The following is a 26,184-nucleotide window of genomic DNA, read 5'->3' on the forward strand; positions in this document are numbered from 1 at the left end:
AAAGTTCACTAAATCATATATTTTTCTCTTTAAAAATTACTTCATTCTCTTTTATTTATATCAACCATATAAAGGAGATTCGGAGAGTTTGGAACATGGTTGTGTTCTTTGCTGCTCATTTGCACTTGAGATTCTAGCTAAATGAATTTTTTTTTATTTGTGCAACTTTGTTGTCTTATGACAAAAAATAAAAACTATTTGTATTTTATAGTTGATAGATTGGATAAATAATAGTGATAGCATCATAATTTTGATGAATAAAATAAAAAATATAAATATGCATGTAATAATTTTTTATTTGTATTTATTATTAAAATGAGACTAAATAGCAAATCAGAGAGTGAGTATTCACAGAATACTAAAATATAGAGTACTAAAATATATAAACTAAGACTAATTTTTTTTTAATTTCATCCCTTCTAAAACTCATGAATGATAAAATAATTTATTTTTAGTAAAAAATTCACTAAAAATAACAAATCAAATAAAAAAAATTCACTATTTTTTACATACGATTTTTATTAGAAATAAATAAAATATTAATGCTTAAAATAGTTCCTAAAACAAATTAGGTATGAATAAATTTGGCGGTGAAAGATTCAATGCCAAGTTGTTCCCCTCATTAATTTCAGGTTGACAATATTAATTACATACGAACATGTAAAGTAAAATTTTTCGTGCAAGAATTTCTGAAAATTTCAGTATCCAATAATCCCCAATTGAGAATTCTTACTTGGTGGAAGATCCACCATCATTAAAATCACAACGCGCACGAACAACGACAAACGTGAGTAATAGGAACGAAAACAGCTGTTGGTCATTAGCAAAAAAAAAAGTATATATATTTTCCTCAAGGCTCGAGGGCATGGATCTAGTGGCTTTCTTTTTACAAGTGTCTGTAAAATGATTACATCCATATAAGTAGCATTGCTAAGTGCTCAAATAAGTATTGCCCCTTTCTATAATCAGTAGCATTGGTAAGTGCTCAAGTTAGTGGAATCAGATGCTCAAGGGCTGCCAAAAACCCTGGCAGGGTAGATAACAGTGGGTGGATCAGAAATCTTTTCATCTGGGCCAAGATCATTCATAGGTGGCCGCTGTTTGTGGTGATTAGTCACTGATTGGTAAGCCATTGCCAATGCCAAAGCCTGCAAACAAGTGCACTTACAGGTTACAACACTAGTTAAGGAATTCAATGCACACTAATTAACAAAATTCATAAATATATATATTATACAAAGAGATAGAGAGAACATAGAAGTTGCTAAAACAGTGATTAGAATCATTGGCTTACAATATGATCACGGTTAGGGGGAGCATAAATGCCAGTGGTAACTGTGGTTCTTCTTTTGGTGCCGCCAGGTGGTGGCTTGGAGATATTAGTAAATCCTGTTGGTACTACTATGACTGGGAAACCAACAAGATTTCCTACACAAACTTTCTCCCAGTCAGTTGCATTGCCAATGAAAGCATCCACGGTTAATGACTCTCTTATTTCCTTGATTAGCCTTCCCCTTGCTCTTTGTGCCTGAATACAATAATTGAAAAATCCAAATGGGCAGCACATTTTAGCTAAAAATAATGTGGATGATATGAATTGCTTGATATGGTGTAACACATATTAACCTGATTTTTCTGTCACATTCAGTAACATGATAAATAATTAATACTATATCAAAATGCTTAAGAAATTCAGTCATTCATCTTGTATTTCACTAGGTTTACCGTTTTTATTCTATCTTGAGGTAAGTAAATATGCGCATCTCTGGTTAAATTCAAGGGAACCAAATAAGAATACCTGCATGTAGTCCACAGCTGGAATTACGCAAGCGCGGCGCAGTTCAGTCGGCCACTGCTCTTGAGCTTCATACACATTATCCTGGCCTGAGCGTTGCCACTCATCAAAGTGAGCCAGCATGTCAACATCCATTGTGAAATTTAAGATGCCTTGAGCAGAATCAACTGTGTAATTCAGTTTGAAAGGGACCATCTTGACACCCTTTGACTCAAGAACATGGACAACCTATATATTTGTCACCAGAAAAAAAAAAGGAGTAAGTTTAATGAATGATCCTAGCAACAATCAAAAGCTGCAAATGTTTTTCAGGCAATTAAGCCCACAAAGTTACTTGAACGACAAACCTCCATTTCAGCATCATCAAGATATCCAACTGTCAACTTTGTAATGTCAACATGGAATGGATCATCAAGGGAGCTAACTTTTGAGGAGTGATCATGAGGGTCTCTTCCCCGAATAATGTCCAATACAATGGCACAATCATCTGCAGATCTACAGAAAGGGCCTAGTTTATCCTAGTGAAAAGATTACATATTAGTTTACAGCATGTATAGCATCCTACCACAAAAAGGACAGCGTAGAATTTGGGTTTTACCAAGCTTTCTGATATACTCATCACACCAGTTCGACCTACTGTACCAAAAGTTGGGCGTAGTGCTGTTATTCCACAGCGAGCTGCGGGGTAGGTTATGGATCCTGCCGTTTCTGATCCAATTGCAAAAGGAACCAGACCTGTAATGCAATGAACAAAGTCTCAAGACATCAACATTACTGATAATTGACATGAAAAATAGAACAAATGGAACCAAAATGAAATCTTAAGCACATTATGAGAACTGTAATTAATAGCACAAACCTTATAATGAAAAGAACTTGCACAAAGGAAGAAATAAACTAACAATAAAGCAGTCATTCATGGACCATGGTGGAACAGTACCTGCAGAGGTGCTAGCTGCAGGACCAGCAGATGACCCTGTGGAAAATTCCTCTATATTCCATGGGTTCCTGGTTCTGCCACCAAACCAGATATCATCATATGCTAATGATCCAGAAACAAGCTTTGCAACAAGAACAGCCCCAGCAGACTTCAACCTGTGCTGAAAAAGTACTGTTAACTAGTTACGGAGTTGTAGGTATTCAAGTGTAGATTTACACTTTGCCATGGACATTACCTCTTATAGACCCATGCTTCCATATCAATAACTTGATTTTTGAATGATTTTGAACCCCATGTTGTTTTGTATTCAGGAACTGCTATGATGTCCTTCAATCCATATGGAATTCCATGAAGGGGCCCTTCAACAATTTCAGATATGAAAAATACAAATCTCTCAATACTCCAGTGCTTAAACAACTTCTCAAAAAAAAGTATAAAGTATCAAAGTGCTATTTTAATACTTATATGCTGCAACAACTACGCTTAAACAAAATGAAGCTCATGCCTATTACAGCGTGACAGCCAAACCTAAAGAACTACAAATGATTTTGCTGAAATGGTAAATATCATGTTAAAGAACTTCATATGAATGGTAAGGTCTCCTCAATGATGCATTGGTTCATATCGATCTTTCTAATACTTGAAGTCTATTAGCTCATATATAAATGACAATTGATGACTAGTACCCAGATACACTCCTTGGCTGAGCAATTCATCAGCTTCTTTCGCTTGCTTGTGTGCCAATTCTTCGGTAAAAGTGATCACAGCCTCAAGAACAGGATTGTACCTGGTGTGCATTCCAGGCAACAAAGATAAGAAGGAAGACATAAGTTTCAACGCTATTGGAATTCTCCTGACACAACACAACACAACACAACATACAACATAATTACAACAGTTGCTAGAATTCCAGTACTACTTTCTCAATCTCCGCAAGAATATTTGTGTAAGCTCCTGAGAAGTTATTTGTTTAGTTTTGATGAGTGCACCTAATTCAAGAACCTGATTTGAAACATGGGGAAAGAAAATGCATTCATGAAATAGTAACATGTAGTAATGTTTATCTCATATATAATCGGTAAAATTAGTGGTCCCTAAGCAAAGGAACACTTACACTCATAAAGGCAATATCTTCTTCAGATTCAGGTCTCTGTATCTTAGAGATGGAAGGACATTCGAACTTTTTGCTTTCAGAATGTAATGGTTGATATTCCCAATCAGCATTGAAAATTAAAGGAGAAGGGTAATGCAACCCCCCATTTTCAGAAGCCACAAGTTTCCGATCCGCTACTATAATTGGAACATTGAACTCTTTCGCAGCCTTATCAATCTCCTCAACCTAAAAGGAACAGAATTAACCACCACCAACCTTTGAAGTAACATCAAACTCCCAAGTCAAACGAAACTATACCTGCTTGTCAATGAAGAAGTTGGCATCAAGCAAACCAAGGGAATGCCTTAGGCATGAGAGTTTACTACTTGTCTCTGAATGATGTGATTGATTCTTACTTCCCTGATTGATTACCCAAAACAAAAAGAGACATCTACATAAATATTAACGACTTCTAAAAGAATGCTTATAACGGTTAAAAGTTAAAACCTTAATCTTGGCCACCAAAAACTTTGAAGGTTACTTTTATTTTCTCGTGTTAAGGGTAGGTGATTACTGATTACAGTAAAGTTTTGTAACTGAAGAAAGTTACAAAATTCACAAATTAAAGATGGTGGTGGTTTACATTCATAATGAGTGTTTGGTGAGTTCTATTCAATCTTGGCAGAGCAGAGATGAAATGGACAAGCACCATAGCTGCACATATTGTCAAGCAATAAAGAACTAACCTGAACTTTATCACAGAACATTTTGCACAATCTTTTTAAGGTTTTCGCCTGTCGTTACATCGGTCAGGGAATACAACCATACAAGAAGGCATAGCTTAGTATTTCTTTTCTTACTGACATGTTCTACATACATTCTAAGAGTTTGAAACTTGAAAGCATGGGACTAGTACGGGGGAAAAGGAAAGAACTGGGGTTTGTCAGCAACGGAATAATGCAAGTATACACAGGAAAACAGAATTGAATTCAACAAAAAGAAACGGTATGAGAGTGTGAAAGAGTGAGAAAGGTATCATACCATGGTTGTGTGAGGAAGGGCGAGAATGGGAGGAGCGGAAACAAGAACACAGCACCAAAATGCTTCCATTACCGTTGCTATTATTAAGGCCACCGAAAAGTTGAAGGTGTGAGAACCGCCACTGGCACCGCATCCACGTGTCGATGGTGCAGGCGGTTGAACAGGACACATGTTCTTCCGCATGGCTTCTTTCTCTGAACTCTGATATCGTTCTCTCTCGGAGTCCGAATCTTCTTTCCGCTAGTTTTCTTTTCTGTGTACGACTAGAATCTGATCTGCTCGGTGAATAAGTCAAACCTTGAAACTCAAAACATGTGTTCTCTTCCGCTGGTTCCATGATTAGTTAATTCAAACGAATAATAAATTGTAATTTTTTATGAGGAGCTAGCTATACATGAGCGCAATTTTCATTTGTGGTCTTAGTCTTCGGAGCCAGTAAATTAATGTTAATTCATTTTGTTTTGTTTCAAAAGTCGTTGATGGCTTTATCACCCACGGGATTGGGATGGACTTGCTAAGCATCCCGGAGCCCATTCTCGTTTCAGGAAAATCTGTAACGATTTCAGCTCACAAATGGCTCAACTCGAGGAGAACATTTGATAAGGTAAGTGTAAAAGTTAATATGAATAAATTAATCAACCATGTAGCATGCATGTATGTCCTAAAATTCAGTCACTAAATCAATGAAAGTATATAATATTATTAAAATATGAAATATATATTAAAAATAAGTTAAAAATTATATATATTTAAATATAAATACATTATAATTATTGAGTAAATAGTTAAATTTATCTCTAGAAGATTATTTATTTTTTAAATTGATTTTTGAAATATTTTTTTAAATTAAATTTGTTCTTCAAAAATTTTAAGTTAGTCACGTTAATTCTTCCGTTACTCTCGACGACATCAAAGTTTATTGATGTACCACATTAAATAACACCACATTGACCACAACACACATTTGACCATCCTAATCGAATGCTAAAACAATAAGTTTATGAAATTATATCAAATGAATTCCAAATTGAAGGGAGCTTTGAGGTATTAAAATTCCTCAATTTGAAATTGATTTCATTTAATTTTATGAACTTATTATATTAGTTGTCAATTAAAATTGCTAGATGTATATTGTGGTCAATGTAGTGTCATTTAACTTACGATAGCAAATTTTGTCGTCGTCAACAATAAAAGTGACGGAAGAACTAATGTGACTAACTTAAAATTTTTGAAGGACAAATTTGATTAAAAAATCTATTGAGACCAATTTAAAAATTGAATGATATTCTAACGATGAATTTGACCATTTACTCGATAGCTATTTTTTGATATGCATAGTATTTTATAAATCGAAATAGGTTACTTTTAAATTTTACAGAGCAAAAATTAAAAACGAATATTTATAAAGAAAAACTTAAAAATTTATTTAAACCAATATAAAAATTAGAACATTATTCTAAAAGAAGTATTATTAATTAATCTTTAATTAATAAAAAAAATATTAAAATAAATTTTTTAATGTATTTATATTTATATTTAATGATGTTATCAACAATTGAATAATAAGTTCTAAAAAAATTAAAAGCAATATTATATAGCTTGATTTAAGAATTTTTATTTTAATAAATAAAATAAATATAATATTAATCAAAATAAATATTTTTACGAGAAATTACTGATTTAAATTTCCTTATGAGATATACGCATTGTCATCTCGTTTACACTATAAACGAAATATGGCCCGTACGCATCTATATATAGGTCGTTTACAGCTTAGTTTCGGCCCTAGTTTGACTTTGTCAACATCTTTAATTTCTCCCCTCTTTTAACTATTTCTGACTATACCTTTGACCGTAGCGGTGATGGCGCGTCAAGCGAGGAATGACGGGGACATCAACAGGCTGAACGAGACGACACATTATGCCGGGGCGGCTGACTTCGAGGTTGGTTTCGTTATGGTTGTTAAATTTAATGATGTTGCCATTGTTAGGGTAGTCATGAAGATCTAGAACGTTGGTTTGGTATATGACTTAGGAGTTAGGTCTGTAGGCTTAATTTAGAACTCTATCCGCTTGTGTTAGGTTGGTATGACATAATTATTATTAGTTTGGAACTCTGTTATTCCTGTGCTATGTTGTTAGTTTTTATAACGCTGTAGTTAGGATTTGCCTATTATTGAATATGTAATGTAGAGACATGTGTAGGCTAGAAAGTTGAAATATTGTATTCTTAAGGCTAAAATATTTTTGTTTTTCATTCTTCAGAGGCCTCGCCTCCTACTGCCCCGGCAAATGAGCCATACTTTACCTCCACCGGACGCCATCGTCCCGTATCTGGCTGAGGCTAGATTCGGCGACCGTGCCCCTCAGAGATTTTACTTTTGACAATTTCCTGATTTCGGTATTGGTGGAGAGATAGTGTCCAGAGACGCACACGTTTCATCTCCCATGGGGTGAGGTCATTATCACCCTGCAGGACGTGGCGTACCACCTAGGCCTACGCGCACACGATAACCCCGTCGGGGGTGCCTCCATGACTTTGGTAGGTGGTACCATACGGAGACATGGGCGTTGGTGGAGCAGCTACTCGGTGCCAGGCCTCCCGTGGCAGCACAGCAGGCGGAGCAGAGGAAGGAGTCCTTCACGCTGAAGCTCATGTGGCTATGGGATCGTGTCCGCCAGATGCCTCAGACAGACGATCCCGAGACCTTCCGACAATACGCCAAGTGTTATATCATGTTACTAATCGGAAGGTATCTGATGACCGACAAGTCCAACAATCTGGTGCATGTTCGTTGGCTACCGTTGCTCCGGGACTTTGACGAGTGCAGATCGTTTTCCTAGGGCTCGGCTGTGCTGGCCTGGACGTATCAGTCCCTTTCTTTGGCGGCTCAGCGGGGCGTCACAGATATCGCTGGCTGCACTCCGTTGTTGATGTCCTGAGATCTTTCAGATATAACCAGTAAGCCATCTTGTGGGGTGACGTGGCACCTCAAATTAGTAAGAAAGAACGACCATGACTCGGTGCTCTCAGACTCAACAATGGCAAAAGCAATTGGCAGTATATTGCTGTTCCCGTCTTGCGCTACCGCTATAAGCAACACTCCACCGTACTTGCCATACAGATGCGTGCTGTCTACAGAGACAAATAGCTTGCAATGCTTGAAGGCCTCGACACATGACGGGAAAGCCCAAAATACTTTTTCGAACATGCAGCAGTCGTGCACCATGAGGTGTCCTTCGTAGTACGGTTTGATGCGTAGGTCACATATGGTGCCGGGGATACAGCTCTGCAGTGCCTGAAGCAATTTCAGCACCTTGTTGTAGGACTCTTCCCAATCACTGTAGATCCGTACAATTGCCTTCTTCTTTGCCATCCACACTTTTCTGTATGAGGGTTTGAAGTGATAGCTTGCTTGGATCGCACCTTGCAAGATTGGGATACTGACAGACGGGTTGGACTGAATCAAGGGCAATATGACTCTGCAGATGAGACTGCTATCTAACTGACGATGGTCTTGAGACATGGTCGGTGCCAGACAGCTGTGTGGTCCACCGAACCTCCGAACCTCCCTAATCACAACAAAAAATTTATTCTTACACAACATCTATAACCAAAATAACATATCATACAAAACTACTCAAATTCACAATTAAACTTGAACTTACCAGTATCCGAGATTCTGAAGAAGGGCCACACGGAGGCTCCATTGACACCCACCGTCGGTTTGACGGCACTGCACATGGTACTTTAACCGGTCGGACTCGATCACCCGGTACTCAGCACTCCTGCGAATACTGTAGTTCTTCACACCTTGAAGCACCGCCTCTCGACTTTTGAACCTGTGTCCGACCCGAAACTCCACACCGCTGTCTAGGTTGTAATCCACTCCACATGTGTCAGAAACCGGGATCCTCTCATGCATGGCGTCCAGATCTAGACTGTGATAGTGACTTGGCACAGCCGATAGCGCCGGGATCGGGTAAGGTGGAGCGAGGCAGCACATGGTGCGGCACAGCCCCTGCAGGTGTCTCCAGCACAAATTCATCCTCATCGCCACCATCGGAAGACTCACTATTCGCCACGTAATCCTCATCCGATTCCTCCTTACCCTCCTCTGCCTCATGCTCCGGAATTGCGACATGAATGGGCGGTGGTGCGAGAGGTCAGTCGTCCTGCACATAGGTTTCGTGTACGGAACCCCACTACCACCGTGACCCACCTCGGCGGACAGCTCCATTACCTGTTCACACATGATCCTCCCATGAATGTCGAACATCAGTCGCACATGCTCGTCCCCATGAAGTTGAAATAGTCGAAATCGGAAGACTCCATTTTTCATGGTTGCCAGCAACCTATACGCCACCCTTCCGATTTTCCTCTCTTGTGTCCCACCGAACTTGCTCAATATCAAACTCTTCAAATCCGACAACGTCTCCACAGGCTGAGTGCGAAACAATATCGGATCCTGACACTCAAATGTCACCCCGTTGTCGCCATTACTATTACGACAATTGAGATAAAAAAGCACAACTATGAATGAATTGTTACTGGCCATTCAACTTTGTTTTTGAGAGAAAAAGAAGATGGAGAAAGGATATGAAATGTGTTTGAAGAATACTAAAGGTTACACATCCTTTTATAGATGTTGAATATTTGTCTTATATATATATATATATATATATATATATATATATATATATATATATATATATATATATATGTATATCTCGTTCACAGTATGAACGAAATATATACGTGTCAGCTTGACTTGCCATATCTCGTTTATAGTGTAAACGAGATAAAATAAAAAAATTTAAATCGGTAAATACTCGTAAAAATATTTATTTTGATAAATATTATATTTATTTTATTTAATAAAATAAAAAATTCCTTGATCTAAATATAAATTTAGCCTAACTAAACAGAATGGTAAAACGAATTAATTCGACCCATTTAGATTCGGTCAGCCTAAACTCATAGTTATATAGAATCATCTGCTTATTTTTTATTTGTTTATAGATTTTAAATTTTAAACTGGAACCATTTATGATAAATCTGACATACAGATTAAATGGTTTGATCTATTTATTTTTAATTAAATAAAAAAATTAATTTTAGGCTGAGAAAAGAATTTTTTGACAAATAAATAATACTTTTTCTCAAAAAAACCTTTAGTAAAGGTTTTTTAGTTTGCATCGAATTAAGAAAAATATTAAAAATTATTTAAGCGGACTACCCATTTAATTTGATATTTTTTAAGTTAATCAGATTTAATTTGTTTAGCTCGAAGTTTAAACATATTTAATTTTATATATAAAATTCGTCTTTTTAAACATATAAAAAAACTGACCCCGATACTTTTAATTCATTTTAACAATTCTATAATCAAACTGTAAATTGTATCAAAATATGTTTTATTTCAAATAAAAAATAAGAAATCAATTTTTGGATCAGCTAAATATTATTCACTTTTTTTTCTTATTCTTTTTAAGATAAATTAAATTAGTTGAAATTGACTTCTAGAACTGGTTTTTAGTTAGACTCTAAAAAACTAGCTGATCAACAAGTTTCATAAAGCTAGACAGATTATCATCATAAAGTCGGGTTGAGCCATTCAACAACCCTACTGCATGCAAGCACGGGAAAACTAAGCTTAGTCAGATTCTTTGTTACCCAAATACATAATTTATACCCATGACTATAAAATAAAACAAGAATTCCATACACGGAACTACCTGCAAAGTCATTTTACAACTATGGAAGCATGCATGTCTAGGCTTCCAAGCAAATCAAGGAACTTATTAACATCTTCGGAAAGAGTCAACATCATTCCATACAATATTACATTATTCCTTTCAAACTACTTGTTAAGAGGCAGATAAGATCATAAGATCTTGCAAGATACTTGTTATAAAATAAAATGATTATGTAACCATAAACAAGATAAGAATTCTTCATACATGCAATTTAATTATTGTAAAATTTAATATGATTTGTTTTAGGCATTATGTAAACCACAGCAGCTGCCACCTCTGCCGCCCTTTTCGCCCACTGGATTTTGTGTTGGAAGGGTCTCTATTATTTCTACTATTCCACCGGGTGGAGGGTTTAAAGTGTGTTTGCGAATAAAATAAAATTATCTGGTTGTTTATCTGTCTACATCCTAAATTTGTAAATTCCAAATTAGTGCAAAAAAGTCAAATTTAAATGGAAGAAAAATGATTAGGCAGAGAAAGAAGGAAATTTCTATGATGCATTATCAAGTATCATCCATTAAGACAATTTTTAATATATTATTATTAATTACTTTTGTTAAATTCATAAACATATCATTATATTATTTTATTACATCCTAATCTTCTGGTCTAATATTTATCTTTTATTTCATTGGTTAACAATTATTATTATCTTTGACTAATTAATTAAATAATTAAATATGAAACTCTATTATTATACAATAAAAAATCTCACAGAAATTGGAGAAGTTTGCTCAAAGAAGTCGCCCGCCTTAATAGTTTGTAAATTGTAACTATGTTAACAAAAATTTCAAACACAATTCTGTTAGGCAACAAGAAACTGCGGAAGGGAAAGAAAGAAAGAGAAGGGAAAAAGAAGAATAAAAAATTGACCTAGTTGTAATGAACGTTGGTTAAAAAAATTAGTTACTCACATTGAAAAAAAAATCATTTAACAACTTTTTGTTAGCTCCCCCAATAGCTAATGCTGCTTAAATAGTAAATACTAATTAATAATTACCTTGCTTTCAATTATCAAATGAAGGTTTGAGTCAAGAGTTTTTACAAATTAAAAATTGATAGAAATACATTCAAAACTCAAATCGTTGTGACGATACTTTTCGTTTTGTCATGGAAACGTGACAAATTTGAGAAAAATAATAAACTATCCAAACTTACCTAACCCCGCATACTATTTGCCGAGAGTTCTCCACTTATAAGCTTCCTTCGGATATATATATGTTGAATCAGCATTAATCTTTTTGGCAAGAAGGAATCAAAGACAACACAGAATTAGAGAGAATTCGAAGCATAATTAATGGAAGGTCTTCTGCCTATGATGTATAGGGCAATCAAGAAACACACAACACGGAGGCAATACCAGTGTCTTTCTCCATCGGCAAGGGCTTTATTAGATTACGACTTCATCAACATCAACATGCCTCGTCAAGAAACTTCAATACACAATAATAATGCGGTTCTTGTTGATGATGATCATCATCGTCAACGTGCTCGTGCAGAGAACTATGGTAGTCATCATCATCGCCGATATAATTCTACTGGAGAAAATTTCTATGATAGGTCCTATTCCACTAGAGGCCCTGCTGCTGATTCAAAGCAACTTGTCAGGTTTCGCAGTCACAGAAAACTCTTTTCCTGCGTCACTGGTTAGTATATATATATAATACAAGCAGCAACATCTTTATTCATCATCATATCCATCATCCTTATTCGTGTTCAAGTCGCTAGTATATATCTTGTAAGAGGAATGCTAGGAGGCCAGCAACTTTTGTGATTTGTAGCCATCAAATAGTCATCAATGATGGTTTTAATGGTGTGAAATTGGTGTGAAATTTCATCTAATGACTCACTTTTCTTTGCTGGTTACATACTGATCAAAAGTTAACAAAATTACTGGCCCTAAACTTTTCCATCTTGTAATTGTAAAAAGATTATGGTGTTACCTTAATTAGTCAAGGTATGTAGTATTGTGAGAATCACGTTCCTATGTGTATTGACTACTGTATATTATATCCATCAAATGCTCATATTGTTTTGGATGTCAATGATTCTTTAATTATTAGTTGCTAACTTGCTTCCATTTTCTTGATTTCAAATATTTTCCAATATATTTATATAGTACACCTCATCCGAGATCATAACTCTTGTTTCCGCAGCTATTATTATTATCCCTTTCTTTTAGTACAAATCACAACTAAAAGTAGCCCATCATGTAGAAACGAGAAGATTGAGACAAGTAGTTCTATCCATATAATTGCTAATTTAGACGATCATGGTGCGCGTGCCTGTACTCAAATATATATGTCAATCAAATAATACTCATATATATATGCACTTTATTTTTATCAACTAGTATTAAGGTGAAATCAGTTCCCCTTATGAGCTGTGCCGTGTATATCAAGTAATATTCGATTCGGATGTATGCATATCTAGATACCTTAGGTTGTATACAAAAATATTATTATATATCAAAATCACTTATTATATATTTGTATATAAGTACATGTGTTATTTAATTCATTTTTAATATATATTTTGTATTAATAATTAATTTTAACAATTGATTTTAGTATATTCCTAATATAGTTAGATTGTATATATCGAATTTATTAACATACGATCACAATTCTAAATTAATTGAACATAGTTCCGTTAATTTTTCTCAAAACAGCTAACTTCCTAAACATGCTAGCTCTAGTAAATTCCAAAAGGTTTGCTTGATGGTCTCTTACTTCCAAGTTCTAAACCAAATGACGGGATTGCACGTCTTTAAATGATGGGAATTTATGTTCTTCCTCCGAGAAGAAATTTTGTCATTTGCTATGATCCACTTATTTTTTTTTAGCCGATCCTATCTAATGAAACAAAGTTTTGTTGTTGTTTGTTGTTATGATCCACTTATTTTCTTTTACATAAGCGCTGTGGGATAGTTTTTTTGGTGACAAGCGCTGTGGGATAGTGTAAGCTTTTAAATTATATTTTGAATAAATAAATATTTAAATAAACTAATCATAATTGAAAAAAAAAAAAGATTTACTCATCTAAAACAAGTAAAAGGTCCATATCTCTTTCTTCTCTGTATAACTTATTTCACTTTCAAAGTCAAATGTATACGATTTAGAAACCGAAACCCAAAAGGGGGTCATGGAGGATCGCCACACTTCTTACCGGTGATACAGGTGGCGCTTTATAGGTGGGGAACCATGAGCAATGATGATCTTGTACCAAAATAGTTGGACCTTTTGATTTTTCATATTTGCAACAACTGGACGGTGAAAATTTATGTAAAGTTGTATATTTTAAAATTTATTATATGATAATTTTAACCTATTAAATAATCTAATAATTTTTAACTATTTATTTTAATGGTAAATTTTTTTTAACTCAATTGGACCACATGTCCATATTTAATTTTTAAAAAAATATTTTTGATCCGTACTCAAATAACTCAGACACACGACGCCATATCTCGAAATTAACTTTTAAATATTGAAAATTTTGCTCTATCAAGTAACTGTTTTCAGCACCTTTATAGTGCATGTGCATATCTCGGCCATAGCATATACAGTTTAGTTACCACTGCGCAACAATAAATAGACGGTAATCAGGGTTATAGAGGGGCATCAATCGTCATTCACTTTCACTACAAAAAAAAAAAAACGTTAAATACCGTCGGATTTAGCGGTATCCATTATCGTTAGATTTAGCGTTAGTTTTTGCGTTGAATACAGTCTATATTTGGTTCCTCGAATTGTTTATCGTCGGATTTAATGTTCTAACTATAAACCTGATTGTGAGAAGTGGCGCGAAATATTTTTTTTTGGCGCCAAGAGTACCGGCGGATTTAGCCGACGGTAACTCATTTTAGTCAAACGCTGCGTTTAAATAATTTTTCGTCGGAAGGTTCTGCCGTAAATCCGACGGTAATATTGGGATTAACTACAAACGGAACCCCTCCCCCTCACTTCTCAGAACTCTCTCTCTCTCTCTCTCTCTCTCTCTCTCTTCTTGTGGTCTCTCCTCGTTGCTGAAGCTGCCAGCGTTGCCGCCATCCACTGGAGATTCCGCTACCGCCGCCATCGTTGGATGTTCTTGCCGCTGGAGCCACTACAACAAATATGGACTTTAGCAACGTCAAAATCTGGAACGCCTTAAAACCGTTCTCTTAGATAGTTTTAGACAACGGTTTTTTATAGTGTTACTGTTGAAGTTCACTTTTCATCATTTTGTAGCAACAAAATAAAATTGTTCTCTTTGACTATTTTAAAGAACGATTTTATAACCGTTACTAGAATTTATTTTTAAGCAACGGTTTTTTAATGTTGTTTAAATAATTGTACAAAACATACGCTTAAAAACCGTTCCCAAAGTTGCTACACTTTAAAACCGTTCCCTTAGATGATTTTAGACAACAATTTTTATAATGTTACTGTTGAAGTTTAATTTTTCATTAAGTTATAGCAATAAAATAAAACCGTTTCTTTTGACTATTTGAATGAACAGTTTTATAACCTTTACAATAATTTTTTATTAAGCAATAATTTTTTAATATTTAAATAATTATGCAAATTAAAAGATACATATAAAAATAGTTCTCTGTAAATATTAAATTAGTAAAAACTCGAAAATTATTGTTATAAATAAATAACAAATATTATGAGTGAATTTTTGAAAATTTTTTATTATAAGCTAATTTCAATTTATTTATTAGAGACTTTGATTTTAGAAATTATTTTATTAAAGATAATTAAAGTAAGTTTTGATAAACTGAATTTGAAATAAATTATGGGTTTTACCTAACTTTACAATTATTGAATATTTTCTTATTTACAATTTAAAATTTTAAAAATTAAAAAATAATAAGATTTTGATTATTAGAATTAAAATTTTTATATAATTTATAATTATTGAATAATTTTATATATTTAAATTATAAAACTTAATAATTATAAAATAATAAAAATTTTATATAATTTGATTTAAATAATTAATATTTTTGTAATTTAATATTTTAAATTTTATGAATAAAAAAATTAATTATATCATCTTATAATTTTAAATAAGAACACATAATTAATAGTCAATTAATAATTTGATACAACAAATTTCTAACTCTAAATTCCGAATTCCATTTTACCCTAAATTCCCATCTTAAACAAAGAAACCCTAATTTTTCCCTTTCCCCATCATCTGAAACACGCAACCCTTCACCCCCTTTCTATTTCAACCCATGCACACACAGCAGAGGAAAAGAAGAGAGGAATGAAGCCCTTCACATCGCCGTCAGATCTGAAGCCGCCGAGGATCTGAATGCCGTCGAAGCTGCAGCGTCGTGTCACCGTCGCTGTGCCTCCGCCGAACGCGTCACAACGCTGCTGCCATGATGTCATTGCTGTTGCGAGGGAGAATAGATGCGTGAGAAAGGAAGCTCGCAGGGGAGAAAGAAGACGTCGCCTGTGTCGCCAGCTCCGTTGCGTCTGATCTCCACTGTCGCCGTCGAAGGTCCGTCACCATGGCCGTAGAAAGGAGCCGTCGTTCATGCTTGTAGCCACCAAAAGAGGAGCCTCTGCCGCCGTCGATTGTTATTGGAGAACACACCGCCATGCCTCTGGTCGTCGGAATCATGGACTGGAGAGAAGGGGGCTGCCTCTCCTGTTGCTGCTGCTTCGTTCTTTTATTGTAAGCCATCTCTGTTTCCAATTTCATTGAATTCATTTCTATTTTCGATTCCATTGAGTTTGAATTCTCCATTTTGCTATAACCATGGTCACTGTTGTTGGAGTTTAATTGATTTGGTTTCTGTTTTGATTTGAATATTGATTTGGTATAATGCTACCTGTTTTGGTCACTGGTTCTCTGAGTTTAAATGATGGGTTATCTCAATGATAATATTCTAGGTGATTGAGTGATGCAACTTTTATGATTTTGATTTGGTAATTAGTTCTCTGAAAATGTTGTTCTGGTTTTGTTTTTATTTTAATATTAATTTTATATTGATTTAGTATAATGCTGTGTGATTTTGATTTGGAATTAGTTCTCTGTAAATGCTACTTTTATTTTAATTTGATTTTAATATTGATTTGGTATAGTGCTATTCTGATTTTGATTTGGTAATTGGTTATCTGAAAATGCTGTTCTGATTTTGTGTTGGTTTCAATATTGATGTTGGTCGATGCTCTGTTTTAGTCATTGATTTAAAATAGAAAAATATTACCACAATTATGAAGATTTGTATATGATTGATTGGTTTGGTGGCTTCTACTCATGTGCTATTATTTTGAGTCTCTTTGAACTGTTCAATGCAAATAAGTTTGATTTGTTGTTAATTTTTGGATGTCATAAATCAGAAAAGTGTTTTGGTTCACTAAGTATAATGAATTTGTCTATTTCTGCCAGTAGAGAAAAGAGAAAAGAGACCACAGTTTTTTACCACAGCTTGTCAATTACTGTTGGAGCCGTTAGGAACACTGCCGCTATTTGCAGTTGCAGTTGTCACTGTCGTCAACGATAGTGGCGTTGTAGCCGTCACTACTGCCGTCTCTTGTTACCACTTAGCCTCCACCATCCTACGGCCACCAACAGAGATTATATATATATATATAAAGATTTTTATGTGAGTTTAAGATTTTTTAGAATTATTGATTAAATTAGAGTAGTGAAGTTTGTGATTAGGATTTGGTATAGTATTTTTAAGGTCTTTTAGATTTTTTTTTTAGTTTAAGATTTTGTTAGGTATTTTACCAAATTATTGATTATATTAGGATAATGAAGTTTGTGATTAGGGTTCAATTTGGTTTAGGGTTTTTAGTTTTTTCAGATTTTTTTTGTGAGTTTAGGGTTTTGTTATGTATTTTATTATCAACTTATTGATTAAATTAGAGTAACGAAATTTGTGATTAGGATTTCTTATGTTAATTTAATATAGATAGAAATTAAATTAAGTTAAGGTAAGTTAAGTAGAGTGAGATTAAGAGTGACCAACGTTGTTGGAAGACTTTGTGTAATTTGTTGAATTAATTAGTTTCACCTTGTGAGTTTAATAAGCTTTCTCTTTTATTAGGACAGTGCTATTTCTCTGAGATCAATTGGATTTTGCTTCTTCCGTATTCTGTGTATCCGTGTTCTAGGTAGGTTTTCTATCTCTAACTATAATCAATTATTTGAGTTTTATGTTGGACTTAAATTTCCTAAAATAGTGTTTTAGGATGGAAGTGGGAGAAGGTCGCATAGAGGCACCTTATTGAAACCCTTATTTGCTGTAAAATTGTGGAGTTATAAGGGGTTATGCACTAGAATGGTTAGGATCTGATGTGTTATTGAATTTGTGTTTATTCTAATTTATGCCTACATTTGTTTTCTCTGTGAAAACTGTTATGTTTATTTGATGGATGTCTCTGAATTAAGGAAATGCTCTACCGAAATTTCGTTTAATTTGTTTTAGAACATGTTTGGTTTGTCAGAAAATGATAATATGTATTCAGCGGGAGATTCTAATTATAAGGGACACTTTGCCAAAATTTCTAAAAATTTAATAATTTTCGTTGATCGTTGAATTCTAGGGTGTGTTTCAATATAATTCCAAGTAATCGTCTATGGATGTATAAGAGGGATAACGATGGTCGGGGGGTTTAAAACCTGAATTCTTTGAGGGAGTTTATGCGTTTGTTGCGCATGTCTTCAGTATGGAACTGTTTATTTCTGAAGGTGTATCTAGGTGTCTGTGTCAAAAGTATTGACTAAATAAGTGGTTAGGACCTGCAAACATAACGCTTCACCTCTACCGTAATGGGTTCAAGGATGGGTATTGGATGTGGACGAAACACGGAGAAGTGGACGAGCAAGGAATTAACCAGTCTGCCTCTAATTTGAATAGGTCTGGTTGTCAATCAACGAGGGTTCAGGTGGTGAGAGACCTAAACATGGATTAAATAATTTGGGAGGCTAACCGAGAGAGATACAACGAGATGGTGTGTGATGCAACAAGTGTTACGAAATTGGAAGAGGTTGAAGAAGAGTCTGACCTGGAAGCGAAGAGATTTTATCATATGTTAGAATTTGCTACGAAACCTTTGTACGAGGGATGCGTTCATTCGGAGTTATCTACGTGTGTTAGAATAATGAGTATTAAGTCGAAATCAAATCATACCCAAGAGTCTTTTGATAAGTGGGTCACCCTTTGCCACGAACTGGTACCTGTAGGGTCAACTGGCATCCCCGAAACCACTACAAAGCAAAGAAGCTAGTTTCGAAATTAGGTCTAAATGTAGTGAAAGTTTATTGTTGTTTGACTGGTTGTATGCTGTAATACAAGACGGATGCAAAGCTTAATGAATGCAGATTTTGTAGATCACCGAGGTTCCAAGTTGAGAGAGAACAGATTGGTAAACGCTGGTTAAAGAGAATTCCAATGAAACAGATGCACTACTTGCCCTTAATCGAGTCCATCCTACATTTATGAGTCAGCCCAAGAACATTAGACTAGCTTTATGCTCTGACGGGTTCACACCAAATTCCAATTTTGGTAACTCCTACTCTTGTTAGCTCATAGTCGTGATACCTTATAACCTGAGTCTTGAAATGTGCATGAAGGATCCATACATGTTTCTAACATGCAAGATACCTGGTCCTAGTAATCCAAAGGCTAAAATAGATGTCTTCTTGCAATCCTTGGTGGACGAGTTGCAGGAATTGTGGATCCATGGTGTACAAACGTATGATATTTCAACGAAGACAAACCTTCAACTATGGGCAGCATTGATGTGGACCATTAATGACTTCCCTACATACGACATGTTGTTAGGTTGGTGCACTTCGAGCAGAATGACATGTCCCTATTGTGTAGAGGATACGAAGGCATTTTGGTTGACGAATGACGGTAAGAACTCGTGGTTTGATTTCCACCAAAGATTCCTTGACATGGATCATCATTTTCGGTGCAACAAGGACTCGTTCAAAAATAATAAAACTGAACACGAAGAGGCACTTGTAAGGTTGGGTGGTAGGCAAGTTTGGCAGCGTGTCAAAAGAATTCCATGGATCATCGATAACGGGGTAGGTCTGAGACCTCCGGATATGGCACAGAGCATAACTGGACTAAATAGAGTATATGTTGAGAGTTGCCTTATTAGAAAGACAACTTGGCACGACATTGTCTTGATGTGATGCACATTAAAAAAAAAACGTGTTTGATAACATCATGCAAATGATAATGGATGATGAGCGAACAAAGGACAACAATAAGGCTAGGTTAGACTTGATGAAAATTTGAAGGTGTCCAGATTTAAACTTAAGGAGACTTGATAACGGACGGTGACCTAAACCAAAGGCGGTGTTCGTTCTAATGAAGGAGCAGAGACAAAATGTTTGTAAGTGGATTAGAGGATTAAGGTTTTTTGATGGTTACACCTCTAACTTGGGCAAGTGTGCAAATGTGTCACAAGGTAGGCTTGCTGGGTTAAAGAGTCATGACTGTCACATATTCATGGAGTCCTTCCTGTCGCATTCAGAGAACTTCCAACCAACATCTGAAAATCCCTCACAAAAATAAGTGAGTTCTTTAGGGAGTTATGTGCTACAAAACTTAACATTAATGACCTCACAGTCATGGACAAGAGCATTCCCATCATACTTTGTAAGCTAGAGAGGATATTCCCTCCATCCTTTTTTGACGTTGTGGAACATTTAGCAGTCCACCTACTGTACAAAGAAATACAATATGGGTAGGTCCAATTTCGGTGAATGCACCCATTTGAGAGGATGATTGGTTCATTCAAGCGCTCTATGAAGAATAGAGCTCAGATTGAGAGCAACATTTACGAAGCATTCCTAGCTAAAGAAACTTTCGCATTTTGCTAATTCTATTTTCAGTCTCATGTTGAGTCACGTAGAACAATGGTTGCAAGGAGCGATGAGAGGGGAGAATCCTCGTCAAGTGGAACAACATACCCAATCTTTTTTCCAGAAGGAGCTGCAATGGGTGCGGGTAGTGACTACTGGTTAGAGCAGAAGGAAATCGATGCTGCACATCTGCATGTGTTGCCTAACTGTGACCAAATTTTACCTTACCTCATGCGAGGTTTTTAAGTCTTCCTAAATATTGTAATCAATAAGATACTAGCTTCTTAATCTAATTAAAACTTTATTATCCTATTCTATCATATAGATTATTCCAGAGGCAAATCCTGAGACCTCATTGAACAATTTTTCACGTTGGTTCAGAGAATGCGTTAGCGTCCAACTAATTGACACAACAGATTCAGAACTAGTTACACTTAGTTGGGGCCCAATGAATAAGGCCACTAGCTACCCGATATACAACGTTAATGAATATCAGTTCCATACCTTACAGTGGTCGATTAAAAAAAATGAATAACACTGGAGTTTGGGTTCATGGGATGCAGGTGGGGTAATTCTGATTGATTTAGTATGTTGCACAACATAATTAAATTATAGTATTTTTGTCATACTACGTACAAGGGGTGAGTGTTTAAATTTTAATGGTATGATCCAAGTTTGTGACAAGGAACATGTAAGCTCAAGGATTACGATATCACTGAAGTTAGTGTAACCAGAAAATATAGACACTATGATCCTTTTATACTACCTCAAAATACACGACAGGTATACTATTTACCTTATCCTGGTTCATGCAAGTTTAGTTGGGTGGTTGTCGTTAAGACTAAACCAAGAGGCCGCATCGAGTCTGATGATAGGATAGAAGGTCAGGAATTTTACCAGATTGAGGACCCAACTCCTTCGAGAGCAGTTGTTGATACTGGTGAGCCAATCACCCTTAGGTCTGTCGTTATGGATGATGACATCATTGACCTTGGACTAGATGCTGACACACTTCCACCAGAGGACGATGATCTTCAACAAGAAGACGAGGTCAATGGTGATGAAAAAGAGAAAGACGAGTTCGATGATAACCAGAAAACTACCTCAGAAGAGGAGGATGGTGAACCAGAGGAAAGAGATGATGAATCTAATAAGAGTTAATGTAAACATAGTTTTGTGATGTATATTTTTTTAAGAAACTTTGCGTATTTGTAATATATATTTCAGCAAATGTAAACATAGTTCTGTGATTAATATAGTTAGCATTGTTTCAGATATTTCCGTTACCATTATTTCGTATTTGAAATTTATATTTTTCGTACTTCACATCAGGTTTAAAGCACTATTTCAATTGTTAATTATCAGGTTACATTAGAGATTGTCGCGAAAAGATAATTAATAAAATAAAAAAAATATGTCGTCAGAATTACTGTCAGAATATTTTGACGTAACAGGCTAATCAAATTTTTTATAAAAAATTTTTAAAAACATTTCTGTCGGTATTACCGGCGGTTGAATCTGCCGGTAATATGGCGGGGGGAGATGGATGATGTGGCGCCAATATTACCGTCAAAAAATTTTGACGGTAACGCCTACCATATTCCATTTTCATGATAACTATATTCTGTCGCTAAATCCGACGGTAATTACGGTTAGACAAAAATAATCCGACGATAAATATTTATCGGCGTGGTTTATACCGTCTGATTTCTTCCAATGGTAACTAACTTACCGTCGGATTTTTTTATTTTTCTGACGGTAAATCTGATGGTACCTAGCATTTTTCTTGTAGTGTTTCAAGAGATAACTTTAAGAATATTCACTAGTATTGATATTGACTTGAGCGTCGATGTCCTTTTTGCAAGTCCAACGCACGAGTTAGATTTTTGAGGACCATATAGTCCGACCAAGGGTCTCGAAGCAAGAGTCTTCCTGGTGTTAACGAGTTATACCTTGGAGTGTAGTTTCTAGCTAGAATATTTGGCGCCCACTGTGGGGCCTGGTTTCAAGACTTGACCCCACATTTTGTTATTTTTCCTCTTATTTCCTTTTCTTCTTTTTTCTCTTCAGGATTTTTGAACCATGACTGATAAACCACTATTTTATGGTTTATCTTGTGTTTAATTGAGTGGTTTCATCAAGTTTTCACCCACTTATTCATACTAATTGCATGATTTTATAATCCCTTCCTAATATTGTTTTATGATTGAAAAATTGCTTCCTAGAGATATTTAATTAGTATATTTTAATTCTCCTTTATACCATTCAATACCATGATCCATGTGTTAAGTGTTTCAGGCTTTATAGGGCAGGAATGACCTAGAAAATGGAGAGGAAGCTTGCAAAAATGGAAGGAACACAAGAAACTAAGGAGATGACCAGCGAATACCGACGCGCGCGCATGGCTCACGCGAGCGCGCGGAATGGAGAAAATTGCAGCGACGCGTGCGCGTGCCTGACGCGTACGCGTGGATTGGAGTTTGCACAAATGACGCGAATGCGTGGACGACGCGTACGCGTGACCTTCGCGATCTGCAGAATTAACAGAAAATGCTGAGGGCGATTTCGAGCCATGTTTTGACCCAGATTTCGGCCCAGAAACACAGAATAAAGCCAGGAAACATGCAGAGACTCATATTTTATTGATTGAATATAATTGTCAATACAAACAGATTGTTAGTTTGAAAGAGTTGATAATCTAACTTGGACATTTAATGTTTGATCTATGCTACTCATGCCTTTTCCGGCATGCCAATAAACATCTTGCATTTAATAGCCATCACATGCACTTGCTATATTTCCATTGATGAACTTTTCACATGTAGTCATGACCATGTGTTAACGACATCCTTCTTTATCGTGCATTGATTATCACCTATACTATCCTCTCCCTTGCTCGAACCCTTAGCTTTACATATTACTTTCTTTTTTCCCTTTGAGGCGGATTTTTGCTGGTTAAAAGCTATACTCGCAACGCTATTCTATTATATTATAATCTCTTAATTGGTCTAACTTCCGTCGCTCGTCAATGATGAACAATTCCATAACTCCACCACCACCTTTAACTCATGCTAAGCTTTAGCCATGAACGCTGCTCTACAGGTGGAGGTTCAAAAGATGGTTGACCTCTTGGCAGCCAAACCAAATAACGACAAAGAGAACGAGAAGCGCAAGAATGTTAATGATGGAAATCCTAACAAAGAACACCATTCTGAATCAAACACGAAGATAAGAAGGACATCTCACAAGACAAAAAGATGGAGAACAAATACTTTTTCCGAAGAAATAATGAATTTTCAAATGCAAAGAAACTTCACGCTTCCAACAACATTGAAGCCTTATGAGGGGATTGGTGACCCAATGTACACGTCACTAAGTTCAAATCTATGATGTTTTTAAATGGTGCCTCTGACCCTATTTTATGTCGATCTTTTCCCACCTTTTTGGATGGAGTTGCTTTATTTTGGTTTTCAAATTCACCTGCAGGTTTAATTTCAGGCTTCAACGAGTTTGCCGATTTATTTGTGAACAACTTTGTAGCATCCAAAATCTATGTATGAGACTCGGATTACCTCAACACAATTAAGCAAGGGCAACATGAAAGCCTGAAGGACTATATGACGAGATTTGCAAAGGCAGTAATAAAAATTTTTGACCTTAATCCCAAAGTCTATTTACACGCTTTGAAAAGCGGACTTCGTCCCGAAAAATTTCAAGAGGCAATAGAAATAGCAAAGTTGAAAACGCTGACCAAATTCAGGGATAAGACGACCGGTCAAATTGAGATCAAGGAACTAAGAGAAGCAAGGAGATTGGAAAAACTGTTACCCCACAGGGACTGTGATAGGCAAAGCAAAATAGGCAACATCCGAGATAACAAAAAAGGGTTTAAGTTGACACCAAAGTTCGACTCCTACACATAGTTCAACACAAGAAGGGAAGACATAATAAAAGAGATCCTACAAGCCAAACTCATCAAACCTCCCAACAGAGCTGGGACCTACCAGGACAAAAAATATGTCGATAAAAATAAACACTGTGCATTTTACCAGAAATTCGGGCACCCAACCGACGAATGTGTAGTAGCAAAGGACCTCTTAGAATGACTGGCGCGATAGTGATTACTGGATATATGTCAATGGCCGAATCCAAAGGGATGCGACGAGCATTCTAATAACAAAGGAACAACTGAACTCAACCTCAGCTGCAAAGGACAATGTGAGATGGTCCACTCCGAATCCACCTCCCATGACAAGAAAGGTCATTAGCTACATCTCAAGAGGATTGGCGTGCGGAGGAATTACTAGTTCTGCCAGAAAAAGGAGTTACAGGACCATGCTAACTCTAGCAGAGGAGGGGTTAGGGTCACATGAGCCGACCTGTTCTGTTCCGAGTATCACCTTCAACGCATCCGACTTTCAATCCCAAAACCCAAACCTGGACAACTTTATGGTAATATCTGTAACCATAGGGGAGGCAACAGTTCGAAAAGTCCTAATGGATCCCAGAAGCAGTGCTGATGTACTGCTCTTGTCAACCTTCTAGAAAATGCAACTAAATAAGAATACTCTACAACCTTCATCCAGAGAGCTTAGTCAGCTTCTCCAGAGAAAGAGTTCCAAATAACAGGTTATATTTGGTTAATGACGACTTTAGGAGAATATCCCCAATCGAAAACCTTAGATATTCAATACCTAGTGGTTGATTGCGTCAGCCCTTATAACATCATATTAGGGCGACCATCGTTAAATTCTTTTGGCGCTATTATTTCCACAATTCACTTGTGTGTTAAGTTTCATGTACAAGATAAATTAATTGCAACAGTACATTCCAATAATGAGACAAGACAATGCTATAATGCGAGACTAAAAGCCTGGTTACCAACCTCGGATACAATCCAGTGGATCAACTCGTGTACAATGCCGATGACATTCCAATGCTAGCCGAGCTTGATCCCTGGTCTAATAGAGACAGCTGACCACCACCAACGGACAGCCTCCACAGGTTATGCCTAGCCGACAATGAATCACAATACACTAACATCGGCTATGCTTTTACTGCAGGGAAAATACAAAAGCTCGTCACCCTACTATGAGCAAATGCGGATCTATTTGTATGGACCCCAATGGATATGCCTGGAATCAACCCAAACGTCATGTGCCACAAGGTCGCCCTGGACTTGAAAGGTCGCCCAATACGTCAGAAAAAGCGCAACCTCAGAAGGGAAAGAGAAGAAGCGGCTGTCAAAGAAACCCAAAAATTATTAAGTGTGGGTTTCATAAGAGAAATCCTATTTACATCATGGCTAGCAAATGTGATCATGGTGAAGAAGACCTCGGGCAAGTGGCGTATGTGTGTTGATTTTACGGATTTGAACAAAACTTGCTCAAATGACTCATACCCGTTGTTGAACATTGATAAATTGGTGGATAACACATTAGGTTTTAAAGTTCTAAGTTTTATGGATGCTTATTTAGGCTATAATTAGATACTAATGCATCTGGTAGACCAAGACAAAACCACATTTATAACTGACCATGGCAATTTTTGTTACAAAGTAATGATCTTTGGCCTCAATAATGCAGGTGTAACATACCAGAGATTGATGGACAAGATTTTTCGAAACCAAATAGGTAGGAACATAGAGGTATATAAATAAGAAACTGAACAAGATCATCATTTCGACCTTGAAGAAGTTTTCCAGCAGCTAAGACGATAC

At 36.0% G+C, this 26,184-nt stretch overlaps 1 protein-coding gene across 2 annotated transcripts; it reads right to left on the reverse strand.

Annotated features, from left to right (window-relative positions):
• Window positions 1-820: 820 nt before the first annotated feature.
• Window positions 821-5,463, reverse strand: LOC112732963 (uncharacterized). Of its 2 annotated transcripts, XM_025781799.3 has the most exons (13): window positions 4,870-5,463; window positions 4,575-4,622; window positions 4,147-4,248; window positions 3,850-4,074; window positions 3,655-3,737; window positions 3,422-3,522; window positions 2,971-3,094; window positions 2,736-2,890; window positions 2,394-2,530; window positions 2,143-2,313; window positions 1,799-2,023; window positions 1,295-1,528; window positions 821-1,148 (listed from the first exon to the last, which is right to left on the reverse strand). In XM_025781799.3, the coding sequence occupies exons 1-13, from the start codon at window positions 5,050-5,052 to the stop codon at window positions 1,008-1,010; spliced, it is 1,929 nt and encodes a 642-aa protein (XP_025637584.1). In that variant the 5' UTR covers window positions 5,053-5,463; the 3' UTR covers window positions 821-1,007. The 2 variants fall into 2 exon arrangements, with proteins under 2 accessions (XP_025637584.1, XP_025637585.1); XM_025781800.3 differs by lacking the exon at window positions 4,575-4,622 and having other exon boundaries at window positions 4,870-5,454.
• Window positions 5,464-26,184: the final 20,721 nt, after the last annotated feature.

Source organism: Arachis hypogaea, chromosome 13 (genome assembly GCF_003086295.3).
Source record: "Arachis hypogaea cultivar Tifrunner chromosome 13, arahy.Tifrunner.gnm2.J5K5, whole genome shotgun sequence".
In the NCBI taxonomy this organism is placed as follows: Eukaryota; Viridiplantae; Streptophyta; class Magnoliopsida; order Fabales; family Fabaceae; genus Arachis; species Arachis hypogaea.